Here is an 18,668-nt window from a genome sequence, read left to right as displayed (position 1 = left end):
GCCTGCCGTTTCCCAATGGAGGGGACTTAAAAGTGATAACATTCTCTTTTGCCCCCAGGCCTGATGCTATCCCTTTAAACTCACAATGTTTATCCTCTTTGCTGTGATCAAATGCTTAGAAAATGCCATGGATCTGGAAAGTCATCAGACAGCCCCTGAAGGAGGCCTGCAGATCGACAAGGTCTTTTCCAGCTCCAGCTCCAGCTTCTTACGTCTATTTGTCACAAATGGGCCTCCCTTCATTTTGCTGGATGCCTCCTCTGGCGTCCTGAAGGCAACATGACAAGTGACAAATGTCTTCAGAGGCAGGGAGGCCCTTGGACTGTGATCATGTCGGAATGAATGACCACCCCGAGGAGACTTCATAAAATCCCCAGCATCCACTCTAAGCCAGGAGGGAAGTTTTCAGGGACTTAGGCTAAAAATCTTGAGGGCGAGTTTTGTACTTGGCTGGGAACACTGCCTGGGAGGCCACAGGACAAGAGAAAGAAGACGGACTTCAGGGTTAGTCGACTTGGAAGCAGATCTGACTCCATTCCTTCCTAATTGGGATTCTGAGCAAGGTGCTTAAGCTTTTCCACTCCCCTATCTATGGATGAAATGGGGATAAAAGTACCTAGCTAGATAAAAGAAAAGTGGGTTCTTTGGAGGATTGAAGACATCATGTATATAAAGAATGTCTCGGGGAGCCTGGGTGGCTTTCAGTCAGTTAAGCGTCTGACTTCAGCTCAGGTCATGATCTCAGTTTGTGAGTTCATGACCTGCATCTGGCTCTATGCTGACAGCTCAGAGCCTGGCATCTGCTTCAGATTCTGTCTCCCTCTCTCTCTGCCCCTCCCCCGCTCACGCTCTGTCTCTCTCTTAAATAAACATTAAAAAAATTTTCTTTAATAATGTCTGGTGCAAATATCAAGCACTCAGTAATTAACAGTTGTCATACCTGACTTTGCTGTAAAGCTGGTCGAAGGATTGTTTTTTTCTCTAAATTCTCTTGGATCGATTTTTCAGCTGTTAAATAAATAAGAATAAATATTCTTATTTAGTCACAATTATTGATAATCAGTAATTCATTTCAATAAAAACATTCTGATTTTATTACAATGTCATTGTAAAATATTATAGGTTGACTTCCCATCTAGAGATCTGTGTATTTGTCCACAGGGATTTTCTATAATATGATAAATTCCTAAGGCTCTATATTAAGACGTACTTGAAGGGGCCCCAGAAAAAAAGAAAATGGTTGATGTTCAGATGTTGGAATTATTGGTAATTTGTTACTCATTCTTTTAATTTTTTTTAATGTTTATGTATTTATTTATTTAGAGAGAGAGAAAGTGCAAACAGGGGAGGGGCAGAAAGGGAGGGAGACAGAATCCCAAGCAGGCTCCACGCTGTCAACACAGAGCCCAACACGGGCCTCAAACTCAGAACTCTGAGATCATGATCTGAGCCAAAATCAAGAGTCGGTTAGTTAACCAACTGAGCTACTCAGGTGCCCCTGTTATTCATTCTTTAAAAAATCATTTGTTACTATGTTTGTGTAGTACTTGAAATAAAAAACTAGGAAAGCCAAACAGACAAGCAGTAAAAATGAACATTTGTGGAAAAGCTACCACGCCCAGGCACTAACAAGCAAGCTCATCGCATCTATGAAATCATTAAACTCTCGAAATAACCCTTTGAGTTACGTATTATTATACCCATTCTATGGGTCAGGAAACCCAGAGGGCCTACAGAACTTCCACAAGATCACTCTGCTAACAAAAGGTGGATCAGAGATTTAAACTTAGGTCTGTGTGACTCGGGAACATGTGCTCCGACAGACAGCAGGCATCTTAGACAGCGGCTAAATGCCAAGTGCTGTGTCCTGCCCAGAGTCACATGGCTCGTTAGCTGCAGAGTCAGGGCATTAGAACCCAAGTCTTCAGTCCTCAAAGTTACAGGGACTCATGTGTGTTCTTTCTTTGAGGAAAACTGCCATCTTCAAACACATTGTTGAAAAAGAAAACACAAAATCCTCAAATAAATTCTTAGTGGATAACGTAGGTTACATCTACAGGACTATCAGAAAATACCTTGATAATTAACATAAGGATTTGTTGTCCCTCCCCTCTGAAAGCACTTTGGATGGGCAGATAGTTTTCCAAGAGGCATCCAAAGAAATAAAAGCATCAGGAAGAGAAACTCTGGGCACCATTTTCGCCTGAAAGCAAATCAAATCAGTAACATGTGTAGGTGTGTCTGCTTAATGGAGTGGGTGGAGAACAAGACCAAAGATGACTTGGTGTCAAGTGAAAGACATCTTCACATAGGGCTGAACATACGCAGATCCCATCAGAGCGATGCAAGTCACCTACAGATGTTACTTGGCAGCTCTGCACCTGGCTCCGTGAAAAATACTAACTGGCTTGCAGGTATAGTTGGACACCTGATTGGCTGGGTTGCAAAGGAAAATATTAAATCCTTGAGAGTGGTGAGTTTGCAGCGTAAATATACAGAGCATCCTCTGCACAGTGGTGTATGTGCTCAACGTTGGCTCATACACCAAGCCCTAGGTAGAAGACTTAAAATAATGCAGTATTACCTCCCTGACACCCACCAAATGGAGCGAAGATTCATGCCTGCAGCTGGAAATAAAAAATACCTGTGCTATTAGGTGTTGGGTGAGGTACTTCTCCTAGGTTTTGGGTGAGGTACTTCTCCCATTTATAAGAGAAACGTTCACCATTACAACTGTGTACAAATGCAGAATGGCTCTCAGATGAAAAAAAAAAAATCAATGTTGCCATACTTTGAAAATATATTAATAATGACTTGAACAAACATCTCTCTTCAAGGTGTCCAGAACATTCAGTGTGTTTCTCATGATTTCCCACTCCTTTCTCATTAGTCTCACCGTCTCACCCCGTGGGCAGGTAGGCGGATGGTATTCCAGAGGGGCAAACACGGCGAGGCAGGCTTGGGTGCTGGGCTGCGGGCACAGAGCTCACAGATGGCCCAGCAGGAATCACAGCCCAGGGCCCCGATGCCGGATGTGGCGGTGGCTCCCAGAGTGTGACGGGTACGAAAATGAAAACAAGGCCAAGAGTAGGAGACGACAAAGGAAGTATGGTTTATTAGGACAAAGGAAAACTCTGACTGCCACGTTGTGGATTTATAACTCCCAGACAACAAATACCAAATGCTCGGTCTTAGACTAGGCAGCCTAAGAACTAGAAATGGTAGCCGCTGGGGTAGCATAGGGGGGACCCAAACCTAAAGTTAAGCAGTCAACTGCTATGCATTTCCTTATAGAATCCAGAAAGTCGAAACCCTTATTGTAACCTCAGCACTGAAAACCTTTAAACCTCTTCTGGTTGGTCAATATGTCCCCTAAAGTCACATTATCCTATGGTAATTCCACCACCACCAATGAATGAGGCTCTGGACAATTACTGCCACACCTCCTGCTGCTCTCCACTAACTAGGTTGTTTGTGGCTCCAGATAATTCCTTCAAACGGGTGACAAATCCGTCAGCCAAATTCTTCTTTCCCCAGGAGTAACTTCAAGCCAGGCCTCGGGGGAAAGCACACTATTCGCTTGATATTAAGAAGTACCAGAGGCCCTCAGACCTCCCGAAACCACACTTTACTCAGAGCCAGAAGGGACGCAGCTGTTAAGAAACTGAGAGCATTACTGAGCCTTGCACCAGACCTAGGAACTGCCCCTGAGGCATCCTTGCTCTGTTAAAAATTTCAATCCAAGAAGGAAGATGGTAACATATTAAAATAATTTGTCTTTGTATTTCTACATAAAGTATATGTACTTCACAGATATTTTTGAGCAAAAAAAATCAAATTAATAATTTTATCAGTTGTGTTTTCAGGTTTCTCGGATTTTCCCCCTCATTACGTTTCTTAAAATTTAACATCCTACACACCACACGTATTCTTGCAGTTTTCACACCACGGTTACATGTACTCAATTATGTCTGTACAGAAAATTGATGTTCCATACATAAATCCTATCAAGGGCCAAATATAATGCATTCACAGTATGGTTCTGTATATTGTTAATTCACCAGACTGCTGTGAAAAACGTCCCTCCCGCGCCAGAACAAAATTCAGGCTTGTATTTTATGACAGACACGGCCTATTTGTTATGTTAGCCCAACATCGTCAGCCCCGGTTCGGCCACTGATCTGAAACCAGATCACAGGATGGGTCCTCAGGACAACATGAAACCCTCCCAGGACAGTTAAGTGACTGAGGTGTGCCCTGGCCTTGGGAGAGAATTAGGAAGTGACCACTTTAGGGGGCATGGCGTGTGTGGGGGCGGTGGGATGACGAAGGGCGAGAGAGGAGAAACAGAGGGCACACCTACCTGGACTCCCCTCCTGTCCGAAGCTGGAACCTGAACTTCTGCAGCCTTATCCGTCACTTACACCAAGCGTGGGATCCAGGCATTTGTGCGGACACGCTGGGGAATACATCCTAGGGGTAACAGTTCGGTGGCGTCAGCATTTCTGTGGCCAGTACCCACATTTAGAGCTGCTTCGGCAGTCAGAAGTGCTGCAGGCCAGAAACTGCTATGGATACACCTGAGGCAAGGAAGAAGTAAACCAAGGAAACGGGCGCTTTCTGTGGTATTTGCATTACAAGATCCATACAAAAATCAAATTTAAAGTATTGGGCTGATTTCTATTTTCTCCCCTTGCTTATTTTGGAATGAGGGGTGAAGGAAAACAAACCCAAGTTTCACTAAAGGCTTCTAAGAAAATCCACATGTTCACAATTTTGGTTTCTGATAGTTGTACTTAGAAGTAAACCAATCAATAGTGTGTCCTGAGGGGCAACCGGGCCAGGCATCTCCTGAAGTAGAAGCATAAGAGAAATAGAAGCAGTGCCTGCATGAGAGCTCAGTGTAGATGGAGTTACATTACACAGAAGATTAGTGCCTTTTCTTCAAGAGTTGTACAACAGAACAAATTGAGTGTAAATTCAATTTTAGCAAGTCAGATTTAATTTTAACTGTGCTGGGAAAAGGAGACAGATAAAAGTATCTTACAGTTTATCCTTTACAATTTTAAAGCAAAACAAACACAATAGTGTGTATGTATATATGTATTTAACTTTAACATATTAGGGTAAAAAATCTGTTTGCAAGGGGGGAGAAGCCCAAACAAGTATATAGTATATACGTGTACAAAATGGAACAGAATAAAATGCAAACTGAATACCTAAGTCCCAAGAAGCTGAGGAACAAGGCATAAAATCAGATCCGAGCAGGGTTAATTAGGGAATGTTGCATTTCTGCGTCTACAGGCTGTTTTCTGCAACACCATATTGTATAACATCCCCGCACAACCTGAGCGACAGAGACTATGCAGATAGAGTCTGGCATCTCACCACCACAGGACAAACATTATTAGATAATTTCATCCTACTTAAGAGGCATAGAAGCCAAAATGTAAGCACTTCTAAAGTCAACTCCTGATTATCCACATTTACAGAAGGAACGAGCAAACGCAACAGTAATCTAAGAGTAGATAGATGGAAGATCATGGAGTTGGCTTTGGGATGTACTTATTTTTGAATACAGGTGGATCTAACATTCAAGGAACTCATAAATCTGCTATGAATATTAGAGTCATGCAAAGTTATAAATCTCTGCAAGTTAGAAACCTTTCCTCCATTTGATTAGAGCAGCTAAAAGCATGGAAAATTAAGCGATAATCTCATTCTTAGATTGGCAACGAAAGATCTATGGGTTCTACGAGACAAGCCTTTAACTGTGCAAAATGTAATTTTGGAATTTGGCATAAAAGCATGGCATGAACAAATAACCCAGTCCACAGCTGGGAATACTGGAAAATGATTTTGAAATATTCTACTGAGCACTGACAATTCTCCTTCAAATGTTGTAAGTGAGCTTTTCTTGGTTCAGTTGTCTCTCTTGTTAACCTTAATTTTTTCACTACCTCTCTGTTCCTTTCAATAAATTCGGCCTTCTTATTCTTCTCATCTTTATTATACTGAGCAATTTCTTCATTTCTCTCCCAAGGTCTGCTGCTTCAATTACACAAGCCATCTTCTGAACGTTGCTTCAGATGTTTTCGTAGAAAGCTTTTGCCCATTAAAGTTTCAAATAAAATCTTGTCCCCACTGAAGTCAGAGAAACCCACACTGCTAACCTCTGTAAGTGAACTTTCACTATGTGCAGTTGGATGGACATCACAAGCTTTGAGGGCAGAATTAAAGACATTAGGCCCTCCTTGTTCATACGTGCCCAATGACACGACCCTTCCATAAGCCTTTCACAATCTATAACCCAAGGTTCACAACCAAACAATGAGTCAAGGGCCATGCAAACCCCTTCATTTTATAATTCCCACATGTCCAGAATTGGTGCAATACAATGGGAAGGTAAAAAGCATGTGCTTCAGAGTCGAGCCAAACTGGATTTGGATCCTAGTCTCACTGCCAACTATGTAATTTTGGCAAGGTTCCTAAACAACTCTGACCTTACCTCTTTCTCCATCCGTAAAATGGGGGATACAAATACTCCCTATCTCTGAGGGGTACTGTGAAAATTAAAAGAGGAAATGTAGGTAGGATGGCTGGCACAAGGTGCTCAACAAGTATTAGCTATTATTAATAAAATCTCTTGAACTTAAAATAACCAACCGATTTTAATTTCTTGGTCTTTTAAAAAATTTTTTTAATAGTTTTTATTTATTTTTGAGAGAGAGAGACAGAGCATGAGTGGGGGAGGGTCAGAGAAAGAAGGAGACACAGAATCTGAAACAGGCTCCAAGCTGTGAGCTGCCAGCACAGAACCCGATGGGGGGCTCAAACCCATGAACAGTGAGATCATGACCTGAGCCGAAGTCAGACACTTAACTGACTGAGCCACCCAGGTGCCCCTAATTTCTTAGTCTTCAGCACTACCACTTAGATGTCAGTATTGAACTAGTATCTCAATGTGAGTTTCATCTTGTCAAAACTGAATTAAGTTTCCCACTGTTGATTTAAATGTCCAGGGGCATCTTCCCCCTCTAGGTTGAAGAACTAATGTGAAATTTATGGCCACCCTCTAGCCTGAGTGATCATATTCTGCCCATCTGAAATAAAACTCTTTCTTGGTGTTGAAGATTGCATATCTATATCTATATTATGTAACAGTCTATTCAGACTTAAAATGTTGACCAGTGCTGCTAGGCACTATTGCATTTGAACAGAGGGGGACTGGGGTTATTATGGCAGGAAGAGAAATGAATGTACTTAATGAACTTGCATGTCAATTGAGCAGGGTTTTTAATTAAAAAAAAAGCTTTTTATAAATTTTTTTCTTCAGCAACAATGAAAAAAGGAAAAGAGCACTCAACTGGGAACAATAGCTACTCAGCTCATAAAAATCATTAGAAGGAACATTTTCTTTCTCTACCATGCCCAGCAATTTTACTGGTGGGCAATGATCCAAATCACTTAGATTCCACCTAAAAAATGAGTCCAGAGAACTTCTCAACTTTTCTAGCTAATAAGTTAAAGTTCTAATTTCCTAATGTGTAAAACTAAGCCATAAATAAAATTCGGCTCATAACTGATGGAATGCTTCTGACAAGTAAATGATACTGATCTAGTGTTAATGGGATCTGCTCTTTGGGTTGCCTTTCCATTAGGAGGGAAGCACAATGCTGACACATTGACTTCACTACCATCAGATCCTCCTTGGAGCCAGAGGCCTTTAAGGAGGTGCCTGTGGACAAGGGGCTGAGTGACTGTGGATGGCGTGGTTGCCACTGTGCAAAATGAGCTGGTCTACTGGGATATTTAACTTTGCACCACAGCCTCTGTGGTATATCCTAAGTGAGTTGAGTCAGAGAACCTTCAGTATTTTTGACATTAAAGGCCTAGCTGATTCATCTTCTCCCACATATGTCATTAAACCATCTTCAGCTAATTGCCAAATGTGTTGAAAATATATCATGAACTTGAGGGTGTTATGCTGAGCAAAATAAGTCAGGCAGAGGACAGATACCATATGTTTGCATGTACAGGTGGATTAGGAGGAACTTAACGGAGGACCCTGGGGGAGAAGAAGGGAAAAACAGTTGGGGAGAGGGAGGGAGGCAAACCATGAGAGACTCTTGAATGCTGAGAACAAACTGAGGGCTGATTGGGGTGGGGGAGAGGGGAAGGGGGGTGATGGGCATGGAAGAGGGCATTTGTTGGGATGAGCACTGGGTGTTATATGGAAACCAACTTGACAATAAACTATTTAAGAAAAAAAAAAGAAAAGAAAATATATCATTAAAGGCTCTTTTCTATGTTCAAGGTTCCCTGTGACAACCAAAGAATTTCTGTCCTTGGATATAATACATTATTTCTAATGACCATGCTGGTCATCACAAGCATGTCTAGTAATATGACTCTTAATATTTCTTATTTCAAAAGTATCAGGCCAAAAAAAAAAATTTCTCTATATTTGAGAATGTTTTTCTATTTAGTTTGAGATTACACATTTTAAGAACGAACTTATTTTATACCTTTACTGCCTGACATGGTTTTCAAAGCAAATAAAGGAAATGGTTTGAAGACTAAAATAAACAATGTCTTCCAAAATCACCATACTTTTTTCTTACTAAACTTCTCTCCACTTTTGACTTTATGCTGGAGACTGCATCATCAATTATAGTCTAAGTGGCATTCTATGCTCCCTTTAATTAACTGTCCATTTGACTTACACTTTCTCTGGAATCTGGGAAGTAATTGTTTTTTTTAAAAGGTCTTTCCTGCTCCCTCAGATTGCATCTAAGATGTAAGAATAAATAGAAACTGCAGTATCAACAAAGAACTTAATTAAGAAGAATATGCAATGACAGCAAATACATAAAAGCCATCTTTACTGAGAATAGGTAACAATTCAAATAAGCTTTTTAGACAATAAGGAGTTGAGGGTGGGTAGCTTTTAAAATTCAATTCTGTTAAGTACGATACCATTTGCAGAATGACTACTAAATTAATATCTACCTAAAGTAGTAGTTGTGTCATCTGAAATTACTCTAGCTACTTTACTTGAATTCTACACTCCTGACAACATTCTTAAAGCAATGCCTTAACTGATTTGAGTAAGGAGGGGAAAATCTAAACCCTGCCCTGCTACATATTAAAAAATGGCCACTAATGCATTAATTCTTTCACTATCCTCTATGTCTTCTCCCTCCGAGACCAGGCAGGCTCTGTGCCTATTGGAACCACTGCCGGTTTCCAGGCCTGGCCTCAGTCTGCAGCTTCCACTTCCTGTCTCTTCACCTTCTTTTGTAACACAGCCGCCACAGCGTGACGACGCTTCTCTCCACAGCCCCATGGAGAACCCTATTCGGACAGCAACTGAGGCTCCTGGCTGACTGTCCTGGTGACCCTCCCAGCCAGAGCCAGTCCTGCCTTGCCAGCCACATGAAGTGGCCCCTCCAGAGACAGCTGATGCTGCATGGGATAGAGACGAGCTGTCCCCACCATGTACTACCCAAGCTGCAGATTCAAGAGTAAAATTAATTATTGCTGGAACACACCTCACACCTTAATTCAAGGTATTCTAAGATTTTAAATTAAATGGGCAGTGAACAAAGCAATAATTCTAGTTTTTGAGCATCTGCTATGTGACTAAATGCTTCACATATCCTTATTTCCTACAATAACCTTGTTAAATAGGATTACTTTCTCTGTTTTATAAATGAGGTCATTATAAACCTCGTTTACAGATCAACAGCCCAAGATCATGGAACAGAAGGAGAGTATTCAAAACTGTATCTTGTTTGAGTCTTAGGCACATGCTTAGCAGGAAAATGGGATGAAGGAAATTACAAGCTAATGCTACAGACTCAAATACTCACAAATACAGTATGGATTAGAAAATAGAATGTCAATTAAAACGTATGTCCCAAGAACACCCCAATATTGCTTAGGACAACTTTTTAAATTATGGTAACATTTTTTAAAAACATACTATTTGGAAAACAACATACTCTTAGTGCTTACAGCTTCATATCTGCTGCGTGCATGTGCCCCATACTAACAAGCGGTCATAAAGATGAATAACAAGATTCTTGCTTTAATGGCTCTTGAAATTTAGCAAGAGAAATAAGGCATGTTACACAAAGAGTTTTTTCCCACAGGTAGTAACTATCCTAAGTGAGGAATAAAGTGCTATGGGAATTTATTCATTCATTCAACAAATATTTATTGAGTGCCAACGCTGCAGTGAACAGACAGATATGGTCCCTGCTCTCAGAGAACTGACCATTCATGATACTACTTTTGCTGAAAACACCAGAAAGGGAGGGATACATTTTAGCTTGGCCTTGAATATCCCTAGGCTTTTGGCAGGTGGAGATGTGGGGTTTAGGACATTCAAGGGACAGGGATAACAATGACCAGAAAAATGAAAAGCACTAATGCACAAGAAAATTAGGACATCCATGGGGACTTTAAAGTGAGAACCATATTTTAATGACCCTAAGATTCAACTGATTTTCAGGGAAGTCATTATTTTATGTACCAAAGGAAAAAATACTTAAAATTTACAGCAGTGGCTCTCAACCATGGGCTATTTTCCCTCCAAGGAACATCTGGCAATGTCTGCAAACATTTTCGGTTGTCACACTGAGGGGGTGCTACTGGCCTTTAGCGTATGAGCAGGGACGTTGCTCATTATCCTAGATGCACAGGAGAGCTCCCCACAGAGAGGAATTACCAGCTCAAGATGTCAATATTGTGAATAGAGAGCTATCAAACTATAGGATGTCATAAATTCAGAGCTGCATCTACAATATTATTATTTTAAGATAGGTGAAATATAGTGGCTCAGTTTACCTGGGATGACCCAGGATTTATAAAGATATAAGAAAAATATTGCTGTATCTGAATCCGTTTTCTCAACTTTGGGATAGTAAAGTGATGATGACTGGGGGCTATGTGAGATAATAATTCCATGCAGTGTAAATTAAAGGGTTGGCCCTTCAAGATCATGTGTCCATCTATTGCTTTTGAGAATCCTGTACGGTAACCATACTAATAAATCCTATTTCTGCTAATTGTGACTGATCTCAGGGGAAACAATACTGACTCATCAATCATATGGTGTATTTCTTATTAACTGAACTTAAAGCCCAGCTCTTATGGCACTTATTCTCCGAGGCTCCTCCTTATGCTCTCAGCTTAAACTATTCTTTTCTTCTTTGAACTTCTTTAACATATCATCTGTACTTCCCTAATAGTGTTCCTAATTCCTCTAAATAGGAATAGTGTTCCTTTCCTCTAAATATAATTTGTTCCTAATTCCTCTAAATAGGAATAGTGTTCCTTTCCTCTAAATATAATTTGGGAGGGGGGGTCAAGATCTGTGGTTAGTTCACACCTCTAACTCTCAGAGGACCCACTATAGTGCCTTCACATTATAGGTGGTCAATAAATATTTGCAAAATGAATAATTGAATAAATATACAGTACTAGAAGGCTATAATTAAAGATGAATTCCTCAGACTTCTCCTACCTCTTTTCAGCCTTTCCTCACAGGGCTCATTTTGCAAATCTTTAATCATTTTAGTAGCTCTCCAAGTTCTCATGCTTCACTTATAGGGTCTCAGAGAGAACAGAGTTCTTTAACAAGTCCTAACCACTACTTTACAAAACACCATTTAGTAAAATCAATTGAGTTTCCGATCATTTACCCATGGGATGCAGTCAGTGTTTGATCTTAAAACATGTAAAGCACCTTACACAGGCAAAGTACTAAAGTCCTCTGAGGAAACAAGGGACAACGTGAATATAAATAGAAGCAATAAGAAAATTTCTACTTATTGCTCACAAATCCCACACTACCAATGACGGTAATTGAGTGAGGGAGGGGAGTTGGGAGATCTTATGACTAATGAACAAACTATCACAGAGAAAGGAGGAAAATAAGCAATTATAGATCAGTTATAGAATTTTAAAGTGTTCCTTTAAAACATAATAAACAGATAGATTACTAATCTTTTATTATTATATACCTTAACAGTGGAATAAATGACTGTGGTCAATACATGTATGAAAAATTATGAAGGCCGTGGTTTAGATTAATTTCCCCCTTCTAGGTTTAAATTCCCCCTTCTCTCTTCAGAGTGGTTCTTGGGCAAAAATCAATGTTTGGTGGTTGCTTCCAGCAAGTCTTTTGCTTCGTTTATTTTGGTTGCTAAGTAAGGGGATCCACCTAAGAGAACAAAGAAAAAAATAAATGGATTAAAACACACTTCATCACTGACATTTTTAAAAGTCTCAAATAAAGAAAAACACTCATAATTAGAATTCTCTGATATTTTCCCACACATTCATCCTCTTGACAAATCATTTTATAAGTGAGGTAGAAATCATAACAGCATAAATTAAATTTGTTTAGTGAAGCACTACAGATACCCAACAATCAAAGATAACCTCTGAGAAAAATAATGAAAGAAAGCTATGATCAGGAATAATTTGAAAAACACTCAAACATTTTACTGGTCAGACACTGACATTCAAGTATTTGATCAGAGAATTTTCTGAGATTAAGTAGATGGTTAGGTAAATAAAATAATGGTCTCTCTCCAAGACTTTTTTTCTGTAAAGAGAAGAATATTCATCTATGAAGCAGGGTATCTTTCTGAAGGAAGTAAAGCAATCCATAGAAACTTTCAGAGTTGTATCAAACCTTACATTTCCACAAAAATGAAAAACATGTTAGAAAATGCAACTATGTACTATCCAATTCTAAAAATCATACTTACTAATGTAATGTAGATGAATGAACTAATAAATGAGTGGTAATAAAAATGTTACAGGAAGTGCTTCCTGTTCTCCAAAATAATTCTATTAGAATACTTATGTACTTGATTAAGTAGTCTTAGATTCACTATGCCCTAAAATAAAATTACATCAGTTCTTTTTTTAGAATTCTTTGCAATGAATTCTTTCTAATGTAAATAGTAAGAGGGAAATCAAGCTGATTTTCAAATTCAGAATCATCGTAAGTCACAAACTGAACCTATCTGACTTACAAAAACACTAGCTCCAATTAATCACATTAGGCTACTTAAGAATTATATACCTTCTAATTTCTAGTCCTGAACATTTTTACTGCTTTAACGCTTGAGCTAAAAATCATATTATGATTCACCTCTCTGTTTGTTTTTATTTTTTTAATCTCCCCTTGAGTACAAACCATCTATGGCTTTTGAAAACCTCATGTAGCTTACAACAAACCAAAATACATCTAGATAGCATTAGTGTGTAAATTCTCCAGGCTTTATCCAAGCCTTTTATTAATATCATATCACCCACTTTATACAGGAATAAAAAAGCAGGGAAACATCAACAATCATAGTGCAACAATCATAGGGCAATGCTGGAGGAAGCTGTATTTAGCTTTTTGCCCTTGAGGATAATACTGACATTTCTATATCAAGATTTGAATTGCTATAAACACTTATGGAATATATCAAGGAATGTCCTTGAGTGTTCAGTAAGAATTACAAATGACGTTGATGAAAGTTTCCATATACACTTGGTTATGAAATAAACTGATTTCATGATTATCTTTGAAAATGATCTTAAATTAGGTAATGTCAATCTTGGAAAGCTGTTTGAATGTTTAGAGTTACCAAGGCAATGCCAGGCATTCTTCATGTCCTCAACAAATATTAAAATATTAATTGAATTCAAATATAACCTGTAACTGACTGATATGCACTCTGGATATTTAAATCATAACATGCTCATTTAGCTGGAAGAAAAAAAAACCCACATTGGGTTCTGTACAGGGCGTGGAGCCTACTTAAAAATAAACTGAAACTTTACCCTTATCTCATACCATATACAAAAATTGATTCCAGTTTATTACAAATATAATTCTGTAAGGTAAAAGACTTCAGAAATCACCTTCATGACCTTAAGACAGGCAAAAACTTCATAATCAGATAAAAATTGATCTAGGTATAAAGGAAAAATTTGATAAACTGGACTTTATTCAAATTAAGAATTTTTTAAGCTTATTTATCTTGAGAAGGAGAGAATGTGTGCAACTGCACACGAGTTGGGGGGGTGGGGGGCAGAGAGAAGTGGAGAGAGAGAATCCCAAGCAGGCTCCATGTTGTCAGTGTGGAGCCTGACACGGGGCTCGATCTCACAAACCGGGAGATCATGACCTGAACCGAAATCAAGAGTCGGAGGCTTAACCAACTGAACCACCCAGTCACCCCTAAAATTAAGAATTTTTGTTCAATGATGGACATCAGTAAGAGGCAAAAGAAAGCCACAGAGAGAAGATATTTACAATACAAAAGACTCCTGTCTAGAATATTAGAATATATAATGTTCTCGAAAGTCAGTAAGGAGACAACACAACAAAAAAGAATAAATGGAGAATATAACTCATACCATGGAATACTATAGAGCAAGACAAATGAATGAATTGTTAATATAATATTCACTCCTAAATAAATGACTCTCACAAAGACAGTAAATGAAAGAAAACAAATACAGAAGAATGCATACTATATAATTCCATTTACATGACGTTCAAAAAAATAAGGCAAAGCTAATCTATGTCAATAAAAGCCAGGACAGTGGTCATCTTTGAGGAGTAGAGAATGACAAAAAAAGTACCTAAGGCGAAATTTGTATGGTTTTATTTCTTAATCTGGGTAATAGCTACATAAATGAGTTCATTTTGTGACTATTCATTGTGTTGTATACTTATCATCTATGTACTTTCATGAATGTGTATTTCAATTTTTTTAAGTTTACTGAAAAATTTACTGAGGAATGTTGACCTCCTACAGTCTGATGACCCTACAAATTCATATTTTCCAAAAATCACTAGGTTCAACAAACCTATAATCAAGACCATGATGATGAGGGTAGTGACTAGGCATTATTCAAATGATGTTTTATTTCATGTTTCCAATTCTATTTATTCCTAATTAAGTAGAATAATTGTTACTAATGTGAGTTTCATAATTAGCACACCAATCTAAGGCTTAAGAAAATACAAGTTCCCTTATATCCTCGGGCCTTCCTTAGATAGGTCTTTTCATGGATTTTACATATTCTTTAATTTTCATTAAAACTTATGAATGTTTACATTCCAAATCTGTAAGTCAGAAGTAAGAAGTATTACCATCTGCTGACCTGAAGGATCCTTAAAGGCTACCCACATTTCTTAAAAGAAAGATGTTAAAATCATGTGGAGGCAGACAGACTGACTTCTGGCATGAGGCGTTCCACTGATCTACTCCCCAGGGGAACTGGCGAAAACTATGTAAATAACCCCAACCACTTAAAACCTTTGAAAATGGTCTTAAAAGCAAAAGTAAAAAAGAGACATCTATTCAAGAAAATCTATGAAAATTCAGTAAGAAAGGCAGAGAACTGGTATTTAAACCAAAACACTTTCCCTCCTCTCCTCTCAGCTCAACCAGACAGCCAAAAACAAAGGGCTCCTCTCTTCCTAGCTCCTGGACAAAGGGCCTTCCTTCTGGGAGGAGCAGGATCTCCATTATTTCTCTTCCTTCCCCCAGCTGCCTGGTGCTGATGCTAAGTGCTAAGCAAGTGATACAGAAGCTCTACTTTAAGTGCGGCTCCCTTGGAGTACTGGGCCTCAAGAGCCCTTATCCCAGTCCATAAGGCATGGTGGTCCCACAGAAGAGAGGCAAGCAAAGAAGACCTCAGGGTACTGGTCCCTGTACTGCAAGCTTAGCTCCTACAGCAAGGGTTTCGTTTGGAGAGAAGCCTGCCATAGTTTCCAGCCTCAGCTCCAGGGCCCTGGCAGATATTTTGCCCGTGAAGTAAAAAGGCCAAACAGAGAGCCCCCAACCTCTTTCCAAAGGAACGGACTTCACTGCAACAGAGCATGGAGGGTGCTCTCAAGGACGGTACAGGGACAGCAGAGGTTCTGAAAGGCAACTGGGAGGAGCTTCATGAATCCAGTGAATATACACAGTAACTGTGGGCCAGTCCACAGGACAGAACCAGGGAACAAACAGCAGAGAGGAGACCTCCTGGATTCAGAACAAACATCAAACATTGATCCCAGAAACTGTTCCATAAAGGTGCAACTATTTGATTGTATTCATGTGTAGAGAAATTTGCATCCCAGGGCATTGTTGAGAACAACTGAGCAACTGGTCAACAATCAGTGGAGTTTACAAGTTGGGTGTGATCAAGAAAAGAGAGGAAGTGTGCCCGACCAGTACCACTGTCATTCTACAGTGGCTGAGTGCATACACAAAGCTCTGCCGCCTTGAGGAACAGGGTATAAAGCTTAATGAGGGGAGGTGGGGGGGATGGTATCGACTTCACTAAGATAATAGTTATTAAACAAATAAATAAAAATAATAAGGCCTTCCTGGGGTGGACAAATACCCTGAGCTGCTATAATACATAATCTAAACTGTTCAGTTTCCAGCAAAATACTTTGAGGCATACAAATTAACAGGTCATGACAGTATGACCCATACGTACATAACGAAAAAAGCAGCAACAGAAACTACCTGTGAAAGTAATCAGTTGTTGGGTTTATGGGAAAAGATTCCCAAGAAGCCATTATACATCCACAGGACAAAGTTGAAAAATCACTAGAGGTGCTCAAGAGTAGACCTGAACCAGCATAAGAATAAATTAGTGAACTTGAAGATAGAGCAATTGAGATTATGCAAACCAACGATCAAAAAGAATGAGAAAAAAGAAGAGAGCCCCAGACAAATGTGGGATATCATTAAAACCACAAAAATATATGTAATGCAAGTACAAGAGGATGAGGAGAGAAAGAAAATGAAAAAAATCTTTAAAGAAATAAAAGTTCAAAATGTCCAAAGGTTACTGGAAAACAGTAACCTACTCATCTAAAGGGCTCAACAAACCCCAAGTAGAATTAATAAAAAGAGATTCAAAAGAGATATATCACAGTAAAAATGCTAAAAGTCAAAAGCAAGGAGAAAATCTAGAAAGTACTGTTAAATTAATTAAATAAGAAGGCCATTAGACTGAAGTGGCTTTAATCCCTTAGTAGCCTATATAACCAAACCAAAACCTAAGCCTGTAAATCTCTCAATATTAAGAAATTGAAACCTGAGGGCAACTAATCACAAAGAGCCAACCTGGCTCTTCCAAATAAAGCAAATGCTTAAGTTGTAGCCAATCAAATCATTTCTTTGTTTTGCTTCTGGCTCTTCTCTATACAAGTATTTCCCCTAGCTCCAGTCAATGGCGTGTTCCTAACCAATTCCAGTTTGGTGCTACCCAATTCAAACCACACTGAGATACCACCTCACACCGGTCAGAGTGGCTAAAATGAGCAAATCAGAGGACTCTAGATGCTGGCGAGGATGTGGAGAAACGGGCACCCTCCTACACTGTTCATGGGAATGTAAACTGGTACAGCGCCTCTGGAAAACAGTGTGGAGGTTCCTCAAAAAATTAACAATAGAACTCCCCTATGACCCAGCAATAGCACTGCTAGGAATTTACCCAAGGGATACAGGAGTGCTGATGCATAGGAGCACATGTACCCCAATGTACATAGCAGCACTTTCAACAATAGCTAAATCATGGAAAGAACCTAAATGCCCATCAACTGATGAATGGATCAAGAAGATGTGGTTTATTATACAATGGAATACTACATGGCAATGAGAAAGAATGAAATCTGGCCATTTGTAGCAACATGGATGGAACTCGAGGGTGTTATGCTGAGTGAAAGTCATGCAGAGAAGAACAGATACCATGTTTTCACTTATAAGTGGAACAGGTGAAACTTAACAGAGGACCATGGGGGAGGAGAAGAGGAAAAGATGACTGGGGAGAGGGAGGGAGGCAAACAATTAGAGACTCTTAATTACTGAGAAGAAACAGGGCTGATGGGGGTGGGGGCTAGGGGAAGGGAGCTAAGGGGCATGGAGGAGGGCACCTATTGGGATGAATACTGGGTCTTATATGGAAACCAACTTGACAATAAACTATAAAAAAAAAAAAGAAAGAAAGAAAGAAAAAAAGGGGGAAAAAAACGGTAGATCAAGAATCCTAAATTGAGCAAGGCCTTTATTCAGAAACAAAGGCAAAACAAACACTATCCCATATAAACAAAACTGAAAGAATCTGTTGTTAGCAGACTACTTGAGAAGAAATATTAGAGGAATTTCTTTAGGCTGTAAGCAAATGACCATAGACAACAATCTGAATTTACACACACAAGAGCACTAGTAAAATAACTATAATTACAAGAGAGAATATAAATACATATTTTTCTTTCTTCTATTAATTGAAAAGGCAATGGTATAAGATAATAAATATGTGCAGAATGTATTGTTGAACCTATAACATTTAGAAACATATGCAAAATACATTTGCTAGTAATAGTACAAAGGAGGTATGGACTAAAGAAGTAACAGCAGATGATAAAGTAATAATACGAACAATGTACTGTTGGGTTGTAACATTAGTAAATATAATATGTATAACAATAATACCACAAAAAGGGTGAACTAGGAATAGAGCTATATAAGACCAAGGTTTCTAAATATTACTGGAATCTAGTATAAATATGAAACAGAGTCTGCTATATGAAGATACATATGATAAACCTCAAAAACAGTGAAAAAATAATTAATGAAATT

General features: G+C 39.0%; 1 protein-coding gene across 1 annotated transcript in view; it reads right to left on the bottom strand.

Annotated features, from left to right (window-relative positions):
* Window positions 1-12,003: 12,003 nt before the first annotated feature.
* The window catches only part of DNAJC15 (DnaJ heat shock protein family (Hsp40) member C15), a 67,584-nt gene continuing 60,919 nt past the window's right edge, over window positions 12,004-18,668 (bottom strand). Inside the window, exon 6 of the mRNA XM_077778788.1 lies at window positions 12,004-12,232. Coding sequence (XP_077634914.1) covers window positions 12,162-12,232 — 71 coding nt within the window. The 3' untranslated portion in view covers window positions 12,004-12,161. The remainder of the gene's footprint in view (window positions 12,233-18,668) is intronic.

This window comes from Crocuta crocuta, unplaced genomic scaffold (genome assembly GCF_008692635.1).
Source record: "Crocuta crocuta isolate KB4526 unplaced genomic scaffold, BGI_CrCroc_1.0 scaffold586, whole genome shotgun sequence".
NCBI lineage: Eukaryota > Metazoa > Chordata > Mammalia > Carnivora > Hyaenidae > Crocuta > Crocuta crocuta.
Note: the sequence above shows the minus strand (reverse complement) of the source record. Positions and strands in the feature narration are given on the sequence as shown.